We start from the raw sequence: 18151 nt of genomic DNA, 5'->3' as shown, positions 1-18151 counted from the left end.
AATGGAAAATATACTGTAATCCAAATTTAAGGTCTGATATTGAGGTAGAAAGATAGAATTCTCAGAGGATAAGATTAGGTGAAAGATATACCTGAACTCTTAAGCACCTTTCAAATAACTCTGGTTAACCCAGTGGTTCCAACTTTGGCTGCACATTGCCTTTTAAAAAATAATGATACTTTGATCCTAGCCATTGAAATTCTTGTTCAATTTAATTTTTCTTAGAAAGTGGTTTGAGCATTGTTTTTTAAAAATTTCCCTAGGTAAGTCTTGAAGAATAACTCTTTCTCATTGAAGAAGTCTCTGGAATGTAGCCTGGAGGACAGACTTATATTCTAGGTTTTGATTTATCTCAGTTTGAAGTCATTAATTTGTGAACCAGAGGTGGTTAGTGCACAAAGGCATGCTGTGAGGAAACAGAAATTCTCACATTCAAAAACTGTGCATAAATGTGATCTTTGGGTGTTGTTTCTAGCCAACTAAATAAACCTGAAACAAATACAGTGTAAACTTTTTGAGGTTTCTAAAATAATTATATTGAAATAAAATGTGACTTTAATATTCTGTCTTTCTTTTTTTTAATAAAGATTTTATTTATTTTTTATGCGTGTGTGAGAGAGAGAGAGCACAAGCAAGGGGAGTGGCAGGCAGAGGGAGAAGTAGGCTCCCTGCTGAGCAAGGAGCCTGATGCAGGACTCAGTCCCAGGACCCTGGAATCATGACTGGCGCTGAAGGCAGATGCTTAACTGACTAAGCCACCCAGGCATTCCTGTTTTTATTTTTCTGATAATTAAATGAAATACTACAAGTAAATTACCTAACAGAGTACCTGACACAAAGTAGACACTCACTGAAAGCAAGTGATTATCATAATCAGTACTATTATTATCTTTACCACTCCTCCTTCTACTAACACTACTTCTACTACTACTACTACTACTGAGGAGAACTAGAGAACAGGTGTTTTTTAAATAAATCCAGTGAATCACTCGACCACAGTTTTAAGGTGTTCTTTCTTATATACTGCAGCACAGACAACTTGTGGGTTTTTTTCTTCCTTTTTTTAAAGATTTTTTAAAAAAAATTTTAAGTAATCTCTACACCAAAAGTGGGGATTGAACTTACAACCCCAAGAGCAAGTCACATGCTCTACCGACTGAACCAGCCAGGTACCCCACAAATGATTTATGTTTTAATGGTTTCTTTGAGTCCTTGAATGCATTTCACCCAAGGAAAAATTTGGTATCGATAGTGATTAGGATACTAGACCCGGTCTCTGAAAGCCAACCCCTCAATACCTCCTGGTGTGATTTATTTACAATACAAATAGTACCATTTGAACAGCAAATGGGGGCACCTGGGTGGTTCAGTCAGTTAAGTGACCAACTCTTTATTTCACCTCATGTCATGATCTCAGGGTCCTTAGGTCAAGCCCCATGGTGGGCTCCGTGCTCAGCAGGGATTCTGCTTGAGATTCTCTCTCTCCCTCTCTCCATTCCCCTCCACGCCCACTGCATTTGCACACTCTCTCTTTCTCTCTTTCAAATAAATAAATAAATCTTTGAACAGCAAATGGGCATGATTTATTGACAAGGTGTTTCTTTTAGTATATACTTCAGCTGTCCAGATCAACCAAGAGGCCTATTAGCGAGTGGATTCCTGCCAGCATTGTGGTGAGGGATCCAGCAGAGGACTGTTTGGTAAACAGACAACGTCAGGGAGGGTATTGGATCAAGAAGGTAGAAGAAATGGGCATGGAAGCCACTCCAATGCAAGTTTTTATGTGAGGAAGCAGAGGAGTCAGTCTGGGCAAGTGGCAGGGGCATGAAAGCGGAATGAGTTGAAAAGTTGGAACAGCTTGTTTATGGTGCAGTACATCCTTGAATTAGTGATTTTGTAATATCTAACAAACTGCAACAATTCCAAATTATTGCAACAACTGCAACAAATCCAAAATGGATTCATCATTTCTTTTCATCACAACTGTGTCATCACACAGTTTGTACTTTGATACTTAAAAAAGAAGTTACCTAACTTTAAATGCCAATATTCTGCCCTCTTTTCTTGTTCTTGACAAAACTTAATACTGAATCATATCTCCACCCCCTACCTTCAACATTACTCTAATCTTTATTGGGTGAGATTTACCATGTTGAAATTATTCGGCAAGAACTGGTTATTTTTCTCGAGGCAAATTCTTTGAAATCAATTAATATAACTCATGCTGACCTTAAAATATCCCCAAATTTCTTCCTTATATCTGTGGTTCTTTTTGTTGATTTAATTTATGACCTGTTGGGAAAAGTGGGTCTGTAGTATCCACAGTACGTCTGTCTGTGTTTAAGTTTGTATTTAACTGTCTATATTTGGTTGAAAGGTGAAATTGCTAAGGTTCTCTTTCCAGTTTGTAAGAATATATAGCAACTTCCTGTCATTTGATTTACTATCTAGATCCTTCCTTGGCTACAAACAGTTCATCCTTCTTATGTAATCTTTTTCTGTAGGCTTCGCTGTCTTTCTAACAACTTCTTAAAACATGAATGCGCTAATTTTAAAATGGCATCTTTGCTTCATCTCTGTATGTATCTTTTTCTAAGGCTCCACCTATTCACTTTTGGCAATTGCTTTGATCATAATCAGTCTGAGTTATATCTGGGAAAAGCGGGAAAGAATTTCTGAGTCATAAAATTTCTCACACATATCAGCACTGGGCTAAGAGAAAAATAAATCATTTTCATTCATTTAGAAAGTAAACAAGTGATTCTGTCAAAGTTCTACTTGCAGAACTTAATATACTCGATGATTGTTGTAAAGAGGAGAGGGAATACATGTGATAAAATAAATGCAGGGTTTGAGCTGATAAAGATTTGAGTGCAAATCCAGTCTCAAACACTTAGAAACTATGTGATATTTTTAGGCAAGTATTTAACTTATGTAAGCCTTTGTATTTTTTTGTCAGTAATATGGCACTAAATTTTTTTATGAAATATCATTTTGTAGTTTTAAAAATAGTGTATGAAAAGTGCTTGGCACAGGGATGTCCACTCTCACCACTGTTACTTAACATTGTACTGGAAGTTCTAGCCTCAGCAATCCAACAACAAAAAGAAATAAAAGGCATCCAAATCAGCAAGGAAGAAGTCAAATTTTCACTATTTTCATATGACACGATACTCTATATAGAAAACCCAAAAGACTCCACCCCAAAATAGCTAAAACTGATATACAAATTGAATAAAGTTGCAGGATGCAAAATCAACATCCAGAAATCTGTTGCATTTCTGTACACCAGCAATGAAGCAGCAGACAGAGAAATCAAGGAATCAATCCAATTTACCATTGCACCAAAATCTGTAAGATACCTAGGAATAAACCTAACCAAAGAGGTAAAAGATCTGTACTCTGAAAACTACAGAACACTGGCGAAAAAATTGAAGATGACACAAAGAAATGGAAAAACATTCCATGCTCATGGACTGGAAGAACAAATATTGTTAAAATGTCTATACTACCCAAAGCAATCTACACATTTAATGCAATCCCTATCAAATTACCACCAGCATTTTTCATAGAGCTAGAACAAACAATTCTAAAATTTGTATGGAACGAGAAAAGACCCCGAATAGCCAGAGCAATCTTGAAAAAAGAAAAGCAAAGCTGGAGGCATCATAATCCCAGACTTAAAGCTATATTACAAAACTTAAGTGATCAAGGCAGTATGGTACTGGCACAAAAATATACCCCTAGATCAATGGAACAGAATAGAAAATCTAAAAATGAACCCACAACTAAATGGTCAACTCATCAACAAAACAGGAAAGAATATCTAATGGAAAAAAGACAGTATCTTCAACAAATCATGTTGGGAAAACTAGACAGCAACATGCAGAATAATGAAATGACCACTTTCTTACACCATACACAAAAATAAATTCAAAATGGATGAAAGATCTACATATGAGATAAGAAACCATCAAAATCCTACAGAAGAACATAGGCAGCAACCTCTTTGACATTGGCTATAGCAACTTCTTACTAGATACATCTTCGGAGGCAAGGGAAACAAAAGCAAAAGTGAACTGTTGGGACTTCATCAAGGTAAAAAGCTTCTGCACAGTGAAGGAAACAATCAACAAAACTAAAAGACAACCTATGGAATGGGAGAAGATATTTGCAAATGACATATCTGATAAAGGGTTAGTATCCAAAATCTATAAAGGACTTATCAAAATCAAAACCCAAAAATCAAATAATCCAATTAAAAATGGGCAGAAGACATGAACATTTTTCCAAAGACATCCAGATGGCCAGCAAACATGTGAAAAGATGCTCAGTATCACTCATCATCAGGGAAATACAAGTCAAAACTATGATGATATATCACAGACCTGTCAGAATGACTAAAATTAACAGCACAGGAAACAACAGGTGTTGGTGTGGAAAACAGTATGCAGGTTGCCCAGAAAGTTAAAAATAGAACTACCCTATGACCCAGCAATTGCACTACTAGGTATTTATCCAAGGGATACAAAGATACTCATTTGAAGGGGCACATGTACCCTGATGTTTATAGCAGTATTATCATCAATCATCAAATTATGGAAAGAGCCCAAGTATCCATTGACTGATGAATAAAGAAGATGTGGTATATATATATATATACATATATACACAATGGAATATTACTCAGCCATCAAAAAGAACGAACTCTTGTCATTTGCAATGACATGGATGGAGTTAGAGTGTATTATGCTAAGTGAAATAAGTCAGTCAGAGAAAGACAAATACCATATGATTTCACTCAAATGTAGGATTTAAGAAACAAAACAGATGAACATGGGGAGGGGGGCAAAAAGAGGCAAACCAGAAAGCAGACTCTTAATTATATAGAACAAACTGATGGTTACTGGAGGGAAAGTGGGTGGGGGGATGGGTTAAATGAGTGATGAGTATTAAGGAGGGCACTTGTGATGAGCACTGGATATTGTATGTAAGTGATGACTCACTAAATTCTACACATGAAACTAATAGTACATTGTATGTTAACTAACTGGAATTTAAATAAAAACTTGAAAAAGGAGAAAAAAGTGCTCTGTAAATAGTAGGCATTGTTATGGTTATTACTATTTACAAAGAGATGATTAGGTAAGAATTTAATGCTCCTTGAGTAATATTCCTGAAACAAACATTGCCAGGTCATGGGATGCAATCATACCCTTTGATTTTGTTATAATATCACAAATAGATATGACACATATTTAGCAATAATTCACTAATGGTTTATTATCACCAAGATAATAAACCAGTTTTCTTAATCTTTGATTTTGTGAAAGACCTAAATGAGTAAGCAAGTGCAAGACTGATGTTTTAATTAAATAATTATATAATCAAGAGGGAATTTGGAAGACCATTAACTTAATGACCTGTATCCAAGTACATCATCTAAGTTGTTGATTCCAACCTTTGTTCATATTTGGGGAACTTCATAAATGTAAAAATATTTCATAAACATCAATAGTGTATTATTGTTGATAAGTACTGTTTGACAAAATACCTAATAGCAAAAAACTAATATGAATTTAATAATAATTTAAGTGATTTTATATTAATCAAAATAAATTCTCAATGATTTTTTAAAAACAGCACATTTGAATGAAACATATTCATTCATTAAAAATAATATTTAGTTTATATGTGGATTTTTATTCCACTGGTAATATCTCCATGGCTGCCCAGGGTCCAGATGCCCAGATTAACAACTAGGGTATAAATCAGACTTTTAATACACCCCAGAGCCCTTTATTGACCTCCCTCAGTTATTTATAACACCTATCTGCATTTTCAGAGTTAATCATTATTCTCACTGGTAATTCTGTGAAGTTTTTCTAATTTTTAAGTTTTATATAAGGAAACAGGATATAGTTTCTTAAAGTCTCTTTTGCTCAATACAGTGTTTGCAAGATTCATCCATATTGTTGCTTATATCAGTATTTTGTTCATTTTTATTGCTGTATAATATCCTCTTATCTGAATATACTATACTTTTAAAAAATAAATTTATTATTGATGGATACTGGTGGTGTTTCTAATTTGGGTCTATTATGAAAAAATACTACCATGAACATTTTTGCATTCTTGTATATGCTTTTTTATTACATGTTTTTCAAGAGGACCTATTTCTCAGAATGGAATTTCTGGGTCATAGTTCATGTATATGTTCAGCTTTAGTAAATACTGAGAAATGACTTTTCAGAATGATATGTAAAATTTTCACTTCATCCATCAGTCTGTAAGAATTCTTATTACTTCCAATCCTTGCAAACTCTTGGTATTTTCTGATTTTTTTCTTTTCAGCAATTTGGATAGGTAGATAATGTCATCTTATTGTAGTTTTAATTTGTATTACCTTGAAGAATAATTAGGTTAAGAAATATTAAAATATATTCATTTGTGATTTAGTATTTATGTTATAACATTAACATCTGCATCACTTTTGAATCTCTTTATTTTTCCATTTTATTTTTGTCTTTTGTGAATTGATCTTATATTCTGATAGCCTGTTAATTTATGATTGAATACTAATTATTGTGTAAAAATATTGTAGGGATAATTCCTATCTCTGAGTGATGTTGTCTTCCTCCAGAGATTATTTACTTTTGCATATTTCAGACTTATCTCCTGAAGCTAGTATTAGAACTAAGCAAATTTAAAGCTGGCTTTCAGGTTTTTTGAGGGCTGGTCTATTTTAGGTTTGCTCTTATAACTCTAGCATAGCCTTCCAGGATCTGGTAATAAGTAATCAGGCTGGTCCTGAGCTCTATTTTGCCCTTCTCTGCACTGTAGGACTGCTGAAAGATCTATATGAACTGCTTATATACCACTCTCTTGATTCTCACTCAGCCCCTAGGCTCTACCCTACCTATCAGCAAATGCCAGGAAACGAACATGGCATCAAGTAACAGTTTTGTTTAAGCATTCTCCTTTCTCGCTGAGATTTGGTTCCCTCCAATCGTGGTCATCTTTGTAACTTTCTGATGCCTCCAAAGAGATTTAGTGCATTTTATCCACTTTTTCCAGTTGTTTCTATTAGTAGAGTTGGTCTACAACAAGCTAGTACATCATAACCAAAACAAAAGTCCCAAATCTAATGTGTTTTTGAGAGATTAGTCATGGTTTGTCCTACTGGAATCAAAAGAAACAATAACTTTGCATTTACTCCATGTCACAACTTTCTTCTCTAACTAAATAGCATCAGTTATTTTCTCTTTTCTTCAGAAGGTAGTGTTTCTAGTTGGCATTTATCTTTGCTGAATGTCTTCCTGATTTATTCCCATTTTGAAATGGGAATAAATGAATTGATTGTGAACTTTTAGTGCACACTTGACTAATACAGAAAATAACAGAATTCCAACTCCTATTACTTATACTTGAGATTCTATTTATTGCTATGTCCTTTTGAATCCTTTCCAATAACTTTAGCTATCTTTATCTTTCTATTCTGATCCCATAATATTTATTATAAATTTTCATGTCTAATTTTAATTATTTTAATTACTTACACTACAGTAATAATAAGTAAAAAGTAATTAATTACTTAAACTAAAGTGTAATTATCCAAGGTCAGAGACTCTGTTTTATTTATCCTTATTTCTGGCATACAGTTGAAGCTAAACATGTTTACTGAATGAATAAACAGAATTCCTTACAATTCCATGTTTAACTTATGATTCACTAAAAATACAGCCTTTTCCCTTCTATGGCTATACCCAGGTAGTTTATAGGCAGGATTAGCCTAGGTGTAGCTATTAAATATATATTTATTTCACTCATACATATATTTAAAAGCTTGTTTTACAAAATCCTCACATTGTGCTATTGTCAAAAGTTGTTGATACATAGGCAACCAAATAAGCTATTCTTTAGAAATATGTTAATACATACAGTAAATAATAACCCACCTACCAGAAGTAGAGTTATTGGAGTTTTATTGATAGGCATTTATTGACAATTTTTTAGTTTTTTCTGACATAAGGCATCTGCTCTTTTTCATTTTATTTTTTTATTCATTTCTATAATAGTTGTAGTATAGTAATTACTGTTTTCTGAATTCCACCAAATTTGTGTACTGAAATATTCTCTGCAAATTAGATAAATTTTTCCATTAAAACAACCATAGCGGCAATGTAACAAATACTAGCTTAATGATATAAAATATTTTTCTATAAATCTAAGATTAGTGGCCAAAAGGGAATAAAATCTTAAAATTTATTGTTTAAATAGTATGCAATTTTAAAAATACATGGTTTTGATTGTATAGGAGAAAGATTTCACATAATTTTTTTAAAAAATTTTCTTTCATTATTGCAACTGAATGAAATTTTATGTGGATTACTTTAATATTCATTACTGCTTTGGGCATAAATCTACTGAACTGCTTTTTCCTGCTAATCAGAGATGACTTCAATATCTTAGATTTAGAAAACTAAAAGGTTCAGGAAAAATTTAAATAATCTCAGAATTTTTTTAGTTTAAATTGAGATGCTCTTATCCTTTATTTTTTCTTTTTAGGCAAATTGGGAAAATAACATTCATAGATTTTTAAAGCATTTTTCTAGTTTTATTGAGAACTAATTGCATATATCACTGTATGAAGTTTAAGATGTACAACATGATGGTTTGATTTCCATATATTGTGTAATGATTACCACGATAGGTCAGTTAACATCCATCACCTCATATAAATATAAGGAAAAGAAAAAAAAAACTTCTTGTGATGAGAATTCTTAGGATTTACTCTCTTAGCAACTTTCCTATATATCATACAGCAGTGTTAGCAGCATGTAGTATATTATAACCCTAGTACTTATTTATTTTATGACTGGAAATTTGTACCTTTTGATCACCTTCTTCCAATTCCCCTCTTATAACCCTCACTTCTGATTACTACAAATCTGATATTTTTTTCCATGAGGTTTTTTTTTTTTTACATTCTGCAAATAAATGAGATCATACAATATTTGTCTTTCTCTGCCTGACTTATTTTACTTAAGATAATACCTTCAAGTTTCATCCATGTTGTCACAAATAGTAAGATGTCCTCATTTTTAATGGTTGAATAATTCTCCATTTTATATATATATATATATATATATATATTTCTTTATCCATTCCTCCATTGGTGGGCACTTAGGTTGTTTTCATGTCTTGGCTATTGTAAATCATGTTGCTATGAATAGGGGTACAGATATCTTTTTGAGTTAGTGTTTTCATTTTCTTTAGATATATTTCCAGAAGCAGAATTTCTGGATCATATGGTAGTTCTATTTTTACTCTTTCGAGGAACCTCTATACTGTTTTCCATAGTGGGTGTACCAATTTACAATCCCACCAACAGTGCACAAGGGATCCTTTCCCCCCACACCCCACTAGCATTTGTTCTCTCTTGTCTTTTTGATGGTGGCCACTCTTAATAGGTGTGAGGTGATATCCCATCGCAGTTTTAATTTTAACATCCTTAATGACTAGTAATATTGAGCATCTTTCATTTACCTGTTAGCAATCTACATATTTTCCTTTTGCGCATTTTTAAAATTGAATTATTTGTTTTTTTGCTATTGAGTTGTATGAGTTCTTTATATATTCTGGATATTAACCTCTTCTAGATATATGGTTTGCAAATATTATTTCCCATTTTGAAGGTTGTCTTTTCACTTTGTTGATGGTTACTTTACTGTGCAGAAGCCTTTCAGCCTGATGTAATCTCACTTACTTATTTTTTATTCAGTTGCTTGTGTTTTAGGTATACTTTCTAAAAAATTCTTACGAAGACCCATGTCAAGGAGGCTTTTTCTTATAGGTTTTCTAGGAGTTTCATGGCTTCAGATCTTACATTTAAATCTTTAATCCATTTTAAGTTAATTTTTGTGAGTGGTGTAAGATAGGGCTCAAGTTTCATTCTTTTACATATGAATATCCAATTTCCCCAGCACCATTTACTGAAGAGAAATTAGGATTTCTCTTTCTCCACTGAGTATTTTTTACTACGTTGTCAAATATCACTTGACCATATATGCTTGGGTTTATTTCTGAGTTCTCAATTCTGTTCCAGTAGTCTGTCTGTTTTTATACCAGTACCATATACTTTTAATTACTACAGCTTTATAGGATAGCTTGAAAACAGAAAGTCTGATGCCTCCTGCTTTGTTCTTCTTTCTTAGGATTTCTTTGGTTATTTGGGTCTCTGTAATTTCATGTAAATTTTTGGAGTGTTTTTTCTATTTTCTTAATACCATTTGAATCCTGATAGGGATTGCATTGAATCTATAGATGGGTTTTATATTATTGATATTTTAACAATATTAATTCTTCCAATCTATGAATACAGGATACCTTTTCATTTATTTGTATCTTCTTCAATTTCTTTCAGTAATGTCTTGTAGTTTTCAGAGTAAAGATCTTTCACCTCATTGGTAAAATTTATTAAGTGTTTCATTGTTTTTGATGCTATTGTAATGGGATCAGTTTCTTTATTTAATTTTCAGAAAATTTGTTGTTAGTGTATAGGAACACTACTAAATTTTTGTCTGTTAATTTTGTATCCTGCAACTTTCTGAATTTGTTGATTAGTTCTAACAATTTTTTGGTTGAGTTTTTAGAGTTTCCTAAATGTAAAATCATGTCAATATGTTAACTAACTGGAATTACATTAAAAACTTTAAAAAAAGAAACTAAAAAATAATAAAATAAAATCATGTCATCTTCAAATAGTGATGATTTTACTTCTTCCTGTCCAATTCTAGTGCTTTTTATTTATTTTTCTTGCCTGACTGTTCTAGCTAGAACTTCCAGTACTGTGTTCAATCAAAATGGTGGGAGTGGGCACTCTTGTCTTGTTTCTGATCTTAGAGGAAAAGCTTTTAACCTTTTGAGTATGATGTTGACTGTGGGCTTGTTATATATGACCTTTATTATGTTGAGATATGTTCCTTCTAAGCCTAATTTGTTAAGTGTTTTTTATCATGCATATAGGTTGAATTTTGTCAAGTGCTTTTTCTGCATCTATTGAGATGGTTCTTTTCTTTCATTCTATTAATATGAGGTATTACCATGATTTGTGTATGTTGAAACATCTTTGCATCCCAGGGGTAAATTCTACTTTATCATGGTGAATGGTACTTTTAATGTGCTACTGAATTCAGTTTACTAGTATTTATCAAGAATATTTGCATCTGCATTCATCAGGGATATTGCCTGTGGTTCTCTTTTCTAGTAGGGTCCTTATCTGCCTTTGGTATCAGGATATCAGGATAATGAGTTTGGAAGTGTTCTTTTCTCTTTGATTTTTTGGAAGAGTTTGAGAAGGATTGGTGTTACTTCTTTAAGTGTTTGGTAAAAATCACCAGTGTAGCCATCTGGTCCTGGGCTTTTCTTCATTGGGAGATTTTTGACAACTGTTCAGTCTCCTTATTAGTGTATCTATCTATCTATCTATAGAGAGAGAGAAAGAGAGAAAGAACAAATGTTTTATTAGTTATGAAAAAGGTGAGAACACTACAGGTACAGGCATTTAAAGACATAAGAGGTTATTTTGAGCCACTACAGCCAATAAATTTGAATATTTAGATAAAATGGACAACTGCCTGGAAAAGCAAAACCTTAGAAAATCTTCACAAAAAAGGGAGCCTGGCTGGCTTAGTCAGTAGAGCATAGATCTTGGGGTCATGGGTTCAAGCCCCATATTAGGCATAGAGCTTACTTAGAAAAAATAAAGAAAAAAAGTTTTCACAAAAAGAAATAGAAAATGAAAATAATTTCATGTCTGTTAAAAAAAACTGAATACATAATTTAAAATCTTCCTATAAAGACCCATTTAGTTTGGTAATCTGTGAATTCTACCAAATACTTAAAGAAGACATATGTCAATCCTACACAAACCCTTCTAAATAGGAAGAAAAACAGTCCTAAACTTTTTAAATTAGCCTTTATACTAAAACATCTCAAAAACATAAGAAAAAAATCACTGGCTAATTTCATAAATAAACATATATGCAAAATTGTACTAATATGTTAGTATACTGAATCCAGAAATATATAAAAGGAGCTATTTATCACAGCCAAGTTTGGTTTATTCCAGAAATGTAAGGTTAGTGTAACATTCAAAAATGTATCAATATATTTCACTATATTTTCAGAACAAATAAAAAAATCATATAATCATTTTTTCAGAAAACCTTAGTTTTTCAATTTTTTGTTCAATGAAGTCAGACACAGTACCATTTCTATAGCTATTACTGAAGTTTCAGAGCTTCATGTAAGCACTATAATAAAAATATGTCAACTCTTGAAGGCATTCTTCTTCAGGAAAACTTGCTAACAGCAGCGCCCTTTGAATCACATCCTGTAGATCAATCTGACATTACTATTTCAGCTGTCCCTCCTGAGATCTCTCTGAAGCTACAAAGAAAAGGAAACAATAATTCTTTTATGGCTATTATAATTACTGAAATGGAATCACAAGGTGTTTCTGCATACACTTTTGCAAAAGTGTGCTTCTTTGCTTGTTAAAACGTTGTTAGAAAAGGAGTGAAAATTTTGTGTCAGAGTCAAGTGGAATTCAAAGATGACATCTTCCTGCTTTTATTCTTGTCTGTAGCAGTCACTTGAGGTGGAGAGAGGCAACCTTATCCCAAATAAAATATTTTTATTGAATAACCACTCACTCTCAGATTACTTTTATTTGTTATTTAAATGCAACTTAAAAGTTATGATAATACTATAAGCACACCAAAAACTGCTTTCTAGTTCCTAAATTTAGCTGCATATTCTCTTCTCTAATTAAATTGCTTGATATTCTAAATTATTAAATACAACTTCATGATGTGGGTAATGTAAAGTTGGTGTGTTTAAAAAAAGCATTAATATTAATACTAACATCTATTACACTAATGATGTTCCTATACTTTTGTACCCATAAAAATGAAGAAAAATCCTTATAATTCTGTGATGTACCTTCTGTTAGTAATCAATGACTTACAATGAGGTGATTATCCATTTTCTACCTTTTTATTGAGATAAATAAAACAGCCAAAATCTTGGCCATTTATATAATATAATAATGTCACTTGTTTAACTTTCCTGAGGCCTGAATTTCTCATTTGTGAAATTGTTGCAAGAATACTTACCTTGTAGAAATTATGTGAGAATTGCAAGAGAGAACATGAAGTTTGTCTGGGTGGTGCCTAGTATTTAACATGCTCAATCAAATTTTAGTTTCCTTGACTTCTTTCTTGTACCAGGCAATTTCATTTCTGTGTCCCACTCAAAGACCCAGAAGAAAGAGCACCTTAATCATTCTTTCCTAATTGGACCAGGGATATATCCTTAATTAACATAAACAAATTTAGGTTGGGACAAGCCAATTATCTTTTCTCAATAAATAAACTCTGTCATAAATACTGGGGCCAACTGGTAGTTTCCTGAATTACAAGATTATGTCAACTTGATTTGGGGGTCTCCCACATTAAGTGTTGAATAAATGAGGCAGTGGAGAAAGCAAACATAATTTAAGGGGGAGTATGTAGGAGTATGAGAGGGACTGCATAGTTTCCGATGTACAAAGCTAGCACCCTTGTTTCCTAATATTTCTGATCTCATATTTAAGTTTCATTATGCCATGTTGTAAGAGTCTACTCTTTATTTTACATCCCTTTTGAAGCATACATTTTTTTTTACTTGTGTGTTTAAATGTGTTCTAATATTACCAATCAAATGAGTTTGAGTTATTAACTACTCCAGTGCTTCTAAAATTTTATTTAGAGTAGCTTTTGTTATTTTTTAAGATATTAAGTTACATGATGATTTTTATTAGTATTTATTTCTAAGTCGACTATGAAATTGATTTGCTGATATTACATAGTATGTTTTGAAACTGACATATTTACCTCAAAAATATTAGTGGATTCATCATATATTCCAATATTGAAGAAGAAAGAGACTATTTTTCCTCCTTAGCCTCCCCCATAAGGCTAAGGAGGAAAAATGATCAAAAAGTTTGTCCAATAATTGAATGGGTTGTGCATGAAACACCATGATCCCAAATTTTAGTACATATTAATATTCATGAATATATTATTTAGGATGTTTTTGACACAAATATAAAAACAGACCTAATTAAAAGGATAAAGTTATTTATTATGTAAGAAGAAACAAACTATCCAATGATGTCATCAAAGAACTCTTTCTGACTTTTCACTCAGCTGTCCTCAATGTGTTGGCTATAGTCCTTAGTCTTGTCTTTTCATGCAACCAAAATGCCGCTGCAGGCTCTGTGACCCAACACAACTTTGTCCAAAACATAAAAGGCAGTTGTCCACCCCCAGATTGTTTTTAAATCCTGGAATTTAGATTTCTCCAGAAGTCCCCTAGTACACTTCCTGTTAAATCCCATTGGATTTAAATTTCTGGTGTGCTCTATTGTCCAAAAAGAATTTTGAATAATTCCTCTTTATTCTCAAATGTGCTCCTGTTTAAATGACAAATTATAATTAAGTTTGGTCACATGCCTATGCCTTAGGAGCATGAGATCCTGAATGAAAAAGCAAATAATCTAGTGTTTTTAGCTTCTCACAGAAAGTGATTTTGGCAAGGGAGAATGTAATGGCTTTGGGGTAGGTAACCAATAATGTCTGTCACATGTTAAGTACTGTCACATGTTAAGTACCCATTTCCAATTTCTGATTATGAAGTTAGACATTGTACAAATTAGATTAATTTATGCTAAAATTCTCTGTGATAATCCAGGTGTCTGTGAATGTGAATTTAGGAAAAAGTACAAATGAGTCAATTTTATTGTTAGGGGAATTTCAATTTGGTCTTCATATCAAAATATTGATAAAGATTAGCAACTTTTCCACTTTTTGCTTATTTTTTTATTACTTTTGATGGTATTCTAAATATTTTCTTTGCTTTTCCCTTAGAATTAGACCCAGTGACCAAGCAACTTATGCTCCATACAGCTAAACCAACTTTTGGCCATCTGACAGATGTAAGTAAAATGTCCAAGTTATGATAAATATCACTATTCATGGTAATTAAATGTGAACATCCATTATATTTTAATATTTAAGTAGCCTTGCTACTAAAATGACTGGAATATTATCCACTCCCTAGAAAATAATGGAGTAGGATAGTTTCACCATTTTAATGTGGGGTTATTGTAATATTTTTGGCAATGTGGAGATTTATAATAGACTACACAAATTTTCATAGCCTGTGTCAACAAAGGTATACCATTAATCATCCTTACATAAAGGAGATTCCCTTAAGGGGTGCCTAGGTGACAGAGTCGGTTGAGCCTCTGACTTTTGATTTTGGTTCGGGTCATGATCTCAGGGTCCTGAGTGGGGCTATGTTCTCACTTCAGAGTCTGCTTAAGACTCTCTCTCCAGACTATGGACCCTGAGAAACAAACTGAGGGCTTTTGGGGTGGGGTGAGGGGATGGGTTAGCCCGGTGATGGTTATTAAGGAGGGCACCTATTGCATGGAGCACTGGATGTTATACGCAAACAATGAATCATGGAACACTACATCAAAAACTAATGATGTAATGTATGGTGATTAACATAACATCATAAAATAAAATTAAAAAAAAGACTCTCTCTCCCTCTCCCTCTTCGTTCCCCACCCCCCCCCCCGGCTCTTTCTCTCTCTCTCTCTCTCTCTCTAAAATAAATAAATAAAATCTTTTAAAAAAAGAGTTTCACCTATGTTTTCTTCTAGGAGGTTTACAATTTCAGATCTTCCATTTAAGTCTGTAATTAATTTTGAGTTGATTTTTGTGTATAATGTAAGATAAGGGTCCAGTTTCATTCTTTTACATGCCTACAATATGTGACAACATGGATGAACTTGGAGGATCTTATGCTAAATGAAATAAATCAGTCACAGAAGGACAAATATTCCATGATTCCACTTATATGAGATATCTAAATTAGAACAAAGAATAGAATGAGATAGAAATGGATAGTTGTTAATCAATGTATAAATTAAATCAGTAATTGTTAAAAGCAATAATATAATCAATAAAATTTCATCTATGTGAGATGAATGTGTTCTAGAGTACTGTACAACAGTTTGCCTACAGATAACAATACTATATTGTTAATTAAAAATCTGTTAAGAGGATAAACCTCATGCTAAGTGTTTTTAGCACAATAAAATAATTTTTATAATTTCACATTTTTAAAAGCAATACATTTAAATTGATATTGCAAAAGCTGTGCATAATTTTTTTAGTTTTAGCATGTCCTTTTTATGTGACTAAAGTATTACTTGTAGTTGTAATAAATACACATTATGCAATCTCTATGAAACTTATATTTACAATATGCTATGGAATGCATAGAGGACCATTATAAATTAGATCACATTAGAATAGTTAGTTCATGTTAGAATACTTGATAACTTATACAAGAAATGTGAAGAAACCCTTGAACACTTTATGACAATAATGAAGGATATGGAGAAAGTTTATATCAATAACATTCCAGAGAGGTCTGGAGAAAGCCAGATGTCCTGATGGTATTATTCTACATGAAGGGAAGGCAGAACCCAAGTCCACATGTCTGGAGAAGGTGTTTGTAAAAGGTGGCAGACTATGATGTGTCATATGAGAAAAAGGTAGAGAAGTCAAAGGGAAAGGAAACAAATTGGCTGTTTATCCAAACACGGTCTTTGAGGACCAGAAATCCCTAAGAGGAATTTTTAAAGACTAACTTGTTTATAGTGTGGTACTCAGTGCTAACCTTGCCCTCTGTCTCCCCACAAAATCATTAGTGAAATCTACACGACTCATTCTGATGCTTTCAATGTTTTCTTATGGCTGAATTTGGACATATGTTGAGTCTTCCTTTAAGACTAATGTGTGGTGAAGTCCCCCAGTGAGGACAACATCTGGGTTGTATTTTGAGAACTTAACTGGGATTTGTGATTAAGGTGCAGGTCTCAGCTGTATTTTGGATTAAATCATCATGATGAAAGTGAGACAAGAGTGTTTCCTCACTGTGGTTGCCAAATGACACAAACCATGATGATAGTTGGCATATGACTTCATAGAAAAGGAACATTATGAGATGAATATTTGCAAAATTTAATACTGAAGATTAAAATAAAGTGCTAAATTCATGTACCATTTCATGTATTGAGTGAGAGAATCAAGAAATGATATTCTAAAGTCTTAGGCTAGTAATGGATATGTAACTGAGCTACAAAAGTTAACCAAGTTCTTAAGATAGCAAAGCCTTTCCAGGACTGTAATAAGATGTCCATGGCTGATGTTGCCTGGAGAGGTAGAATTTCTTGGAGAAAATACTCTATTGGGTGATTCGGTCATCAACTGAGTATTAGAATGATTTGTTGAGGTTAAAAGCACCAAAAGAATGGAGAAATGTATGGGGAATGTAATGCCAGTGACATAAGAAAAATATTTTGATTTGTGGTTAGAATATGCCACTGAAATGCTCAGGAGTAGGAGGTATAAAGTAGAGAAATGAAAAAGATTACAAAATCATTTTCAAGACCAGTCCTAGGAATTCCATAAGGTGGACATGTCTCTGTTTTGGGGGCAATATGTTATAAAGTGGAAAGTAGCCAGGATTAAGATGACAAAGATTCTGATCATAAGTCAAAAAGATAGGTAATAAGAGACTTCTACATATATTTTAGAACTCCAGAGACTTTGTGATAAGATGATGTGGAGAAAATGTTAGAATTACGCAGAGAATCACTTCAAGAGTTATTTATAAATAAGCCCTTCTGGAAAGACCTTGAATTCATTAAAACTCTAAATTTTCCTCCCTTGTATTGATCTCTTAGTAAAGCTGATTCAGGAGGAAGAAGATTAGAGGTAATAATGCCCACCCTTAGTAGATAAAATGGAATCGCTGACTTGAAACTTCAGTTGTCAGTTCAAAGTGGGCCATTTGCAGATTACTAACATGTGGCTCAGCTGCCTGAGGTCATATGTGCTAGAGAACAGGAAAAAATTGGCCTCCAGAACTTGCCCTGGGCACTGAAATTGCCCACTAATTTAATTCAGGTCTGATGGTTGTCCTACATAGAGCTGATATGACCAACAGAGACATGAAGAAGCAA

At 32.9% G+C, this 18151-nt stretch overlaps 1 protein-coding gene across 2 annotated transcripts in view; it reads left to right on the top strand.

The window, feature by feature from the left end:
• CNBD1 (cyclic nucleotide binding domain containing 1) overlaps positions 1-18151 on the top strand; it is a 433287-nt gene that overhangs the window by 369388 nt on the left and 45748 nt on the right. For both annotated transcript variants that reach the window (XM_028111485.2, XM_088023124.1), the window contains one exon: positions 14976-15043. In XM_028111485.2, coding sequence (XP_027967286.2) covers positions 14976-15043 — 68 coding nt within the window. The remainder of the gene's footprint in view (positions 1-14975; positions 15044-18151) is intronic.

This window comes from Eumetopias jubatus, unplaced genomic scaffold (genome assembly GCF_037043125.1).
Source record: "Eumetopias jubatus isolate StellerSeaLion01/CBP00866 unplaced genomic scaffold, mEumJub1_p1.0 scaffold_4, whole genome shotgun sequence".
Classification (NCBI taxonomy): Eukaryota; Metazoa; Chordata; class Mammalia; order Carnivora; family Otariidae; genus Eumetopias; species Eumetopias jubatus.
This window is presented reverse-complemented; position numbering and strand designations above follow the sequence as displayed.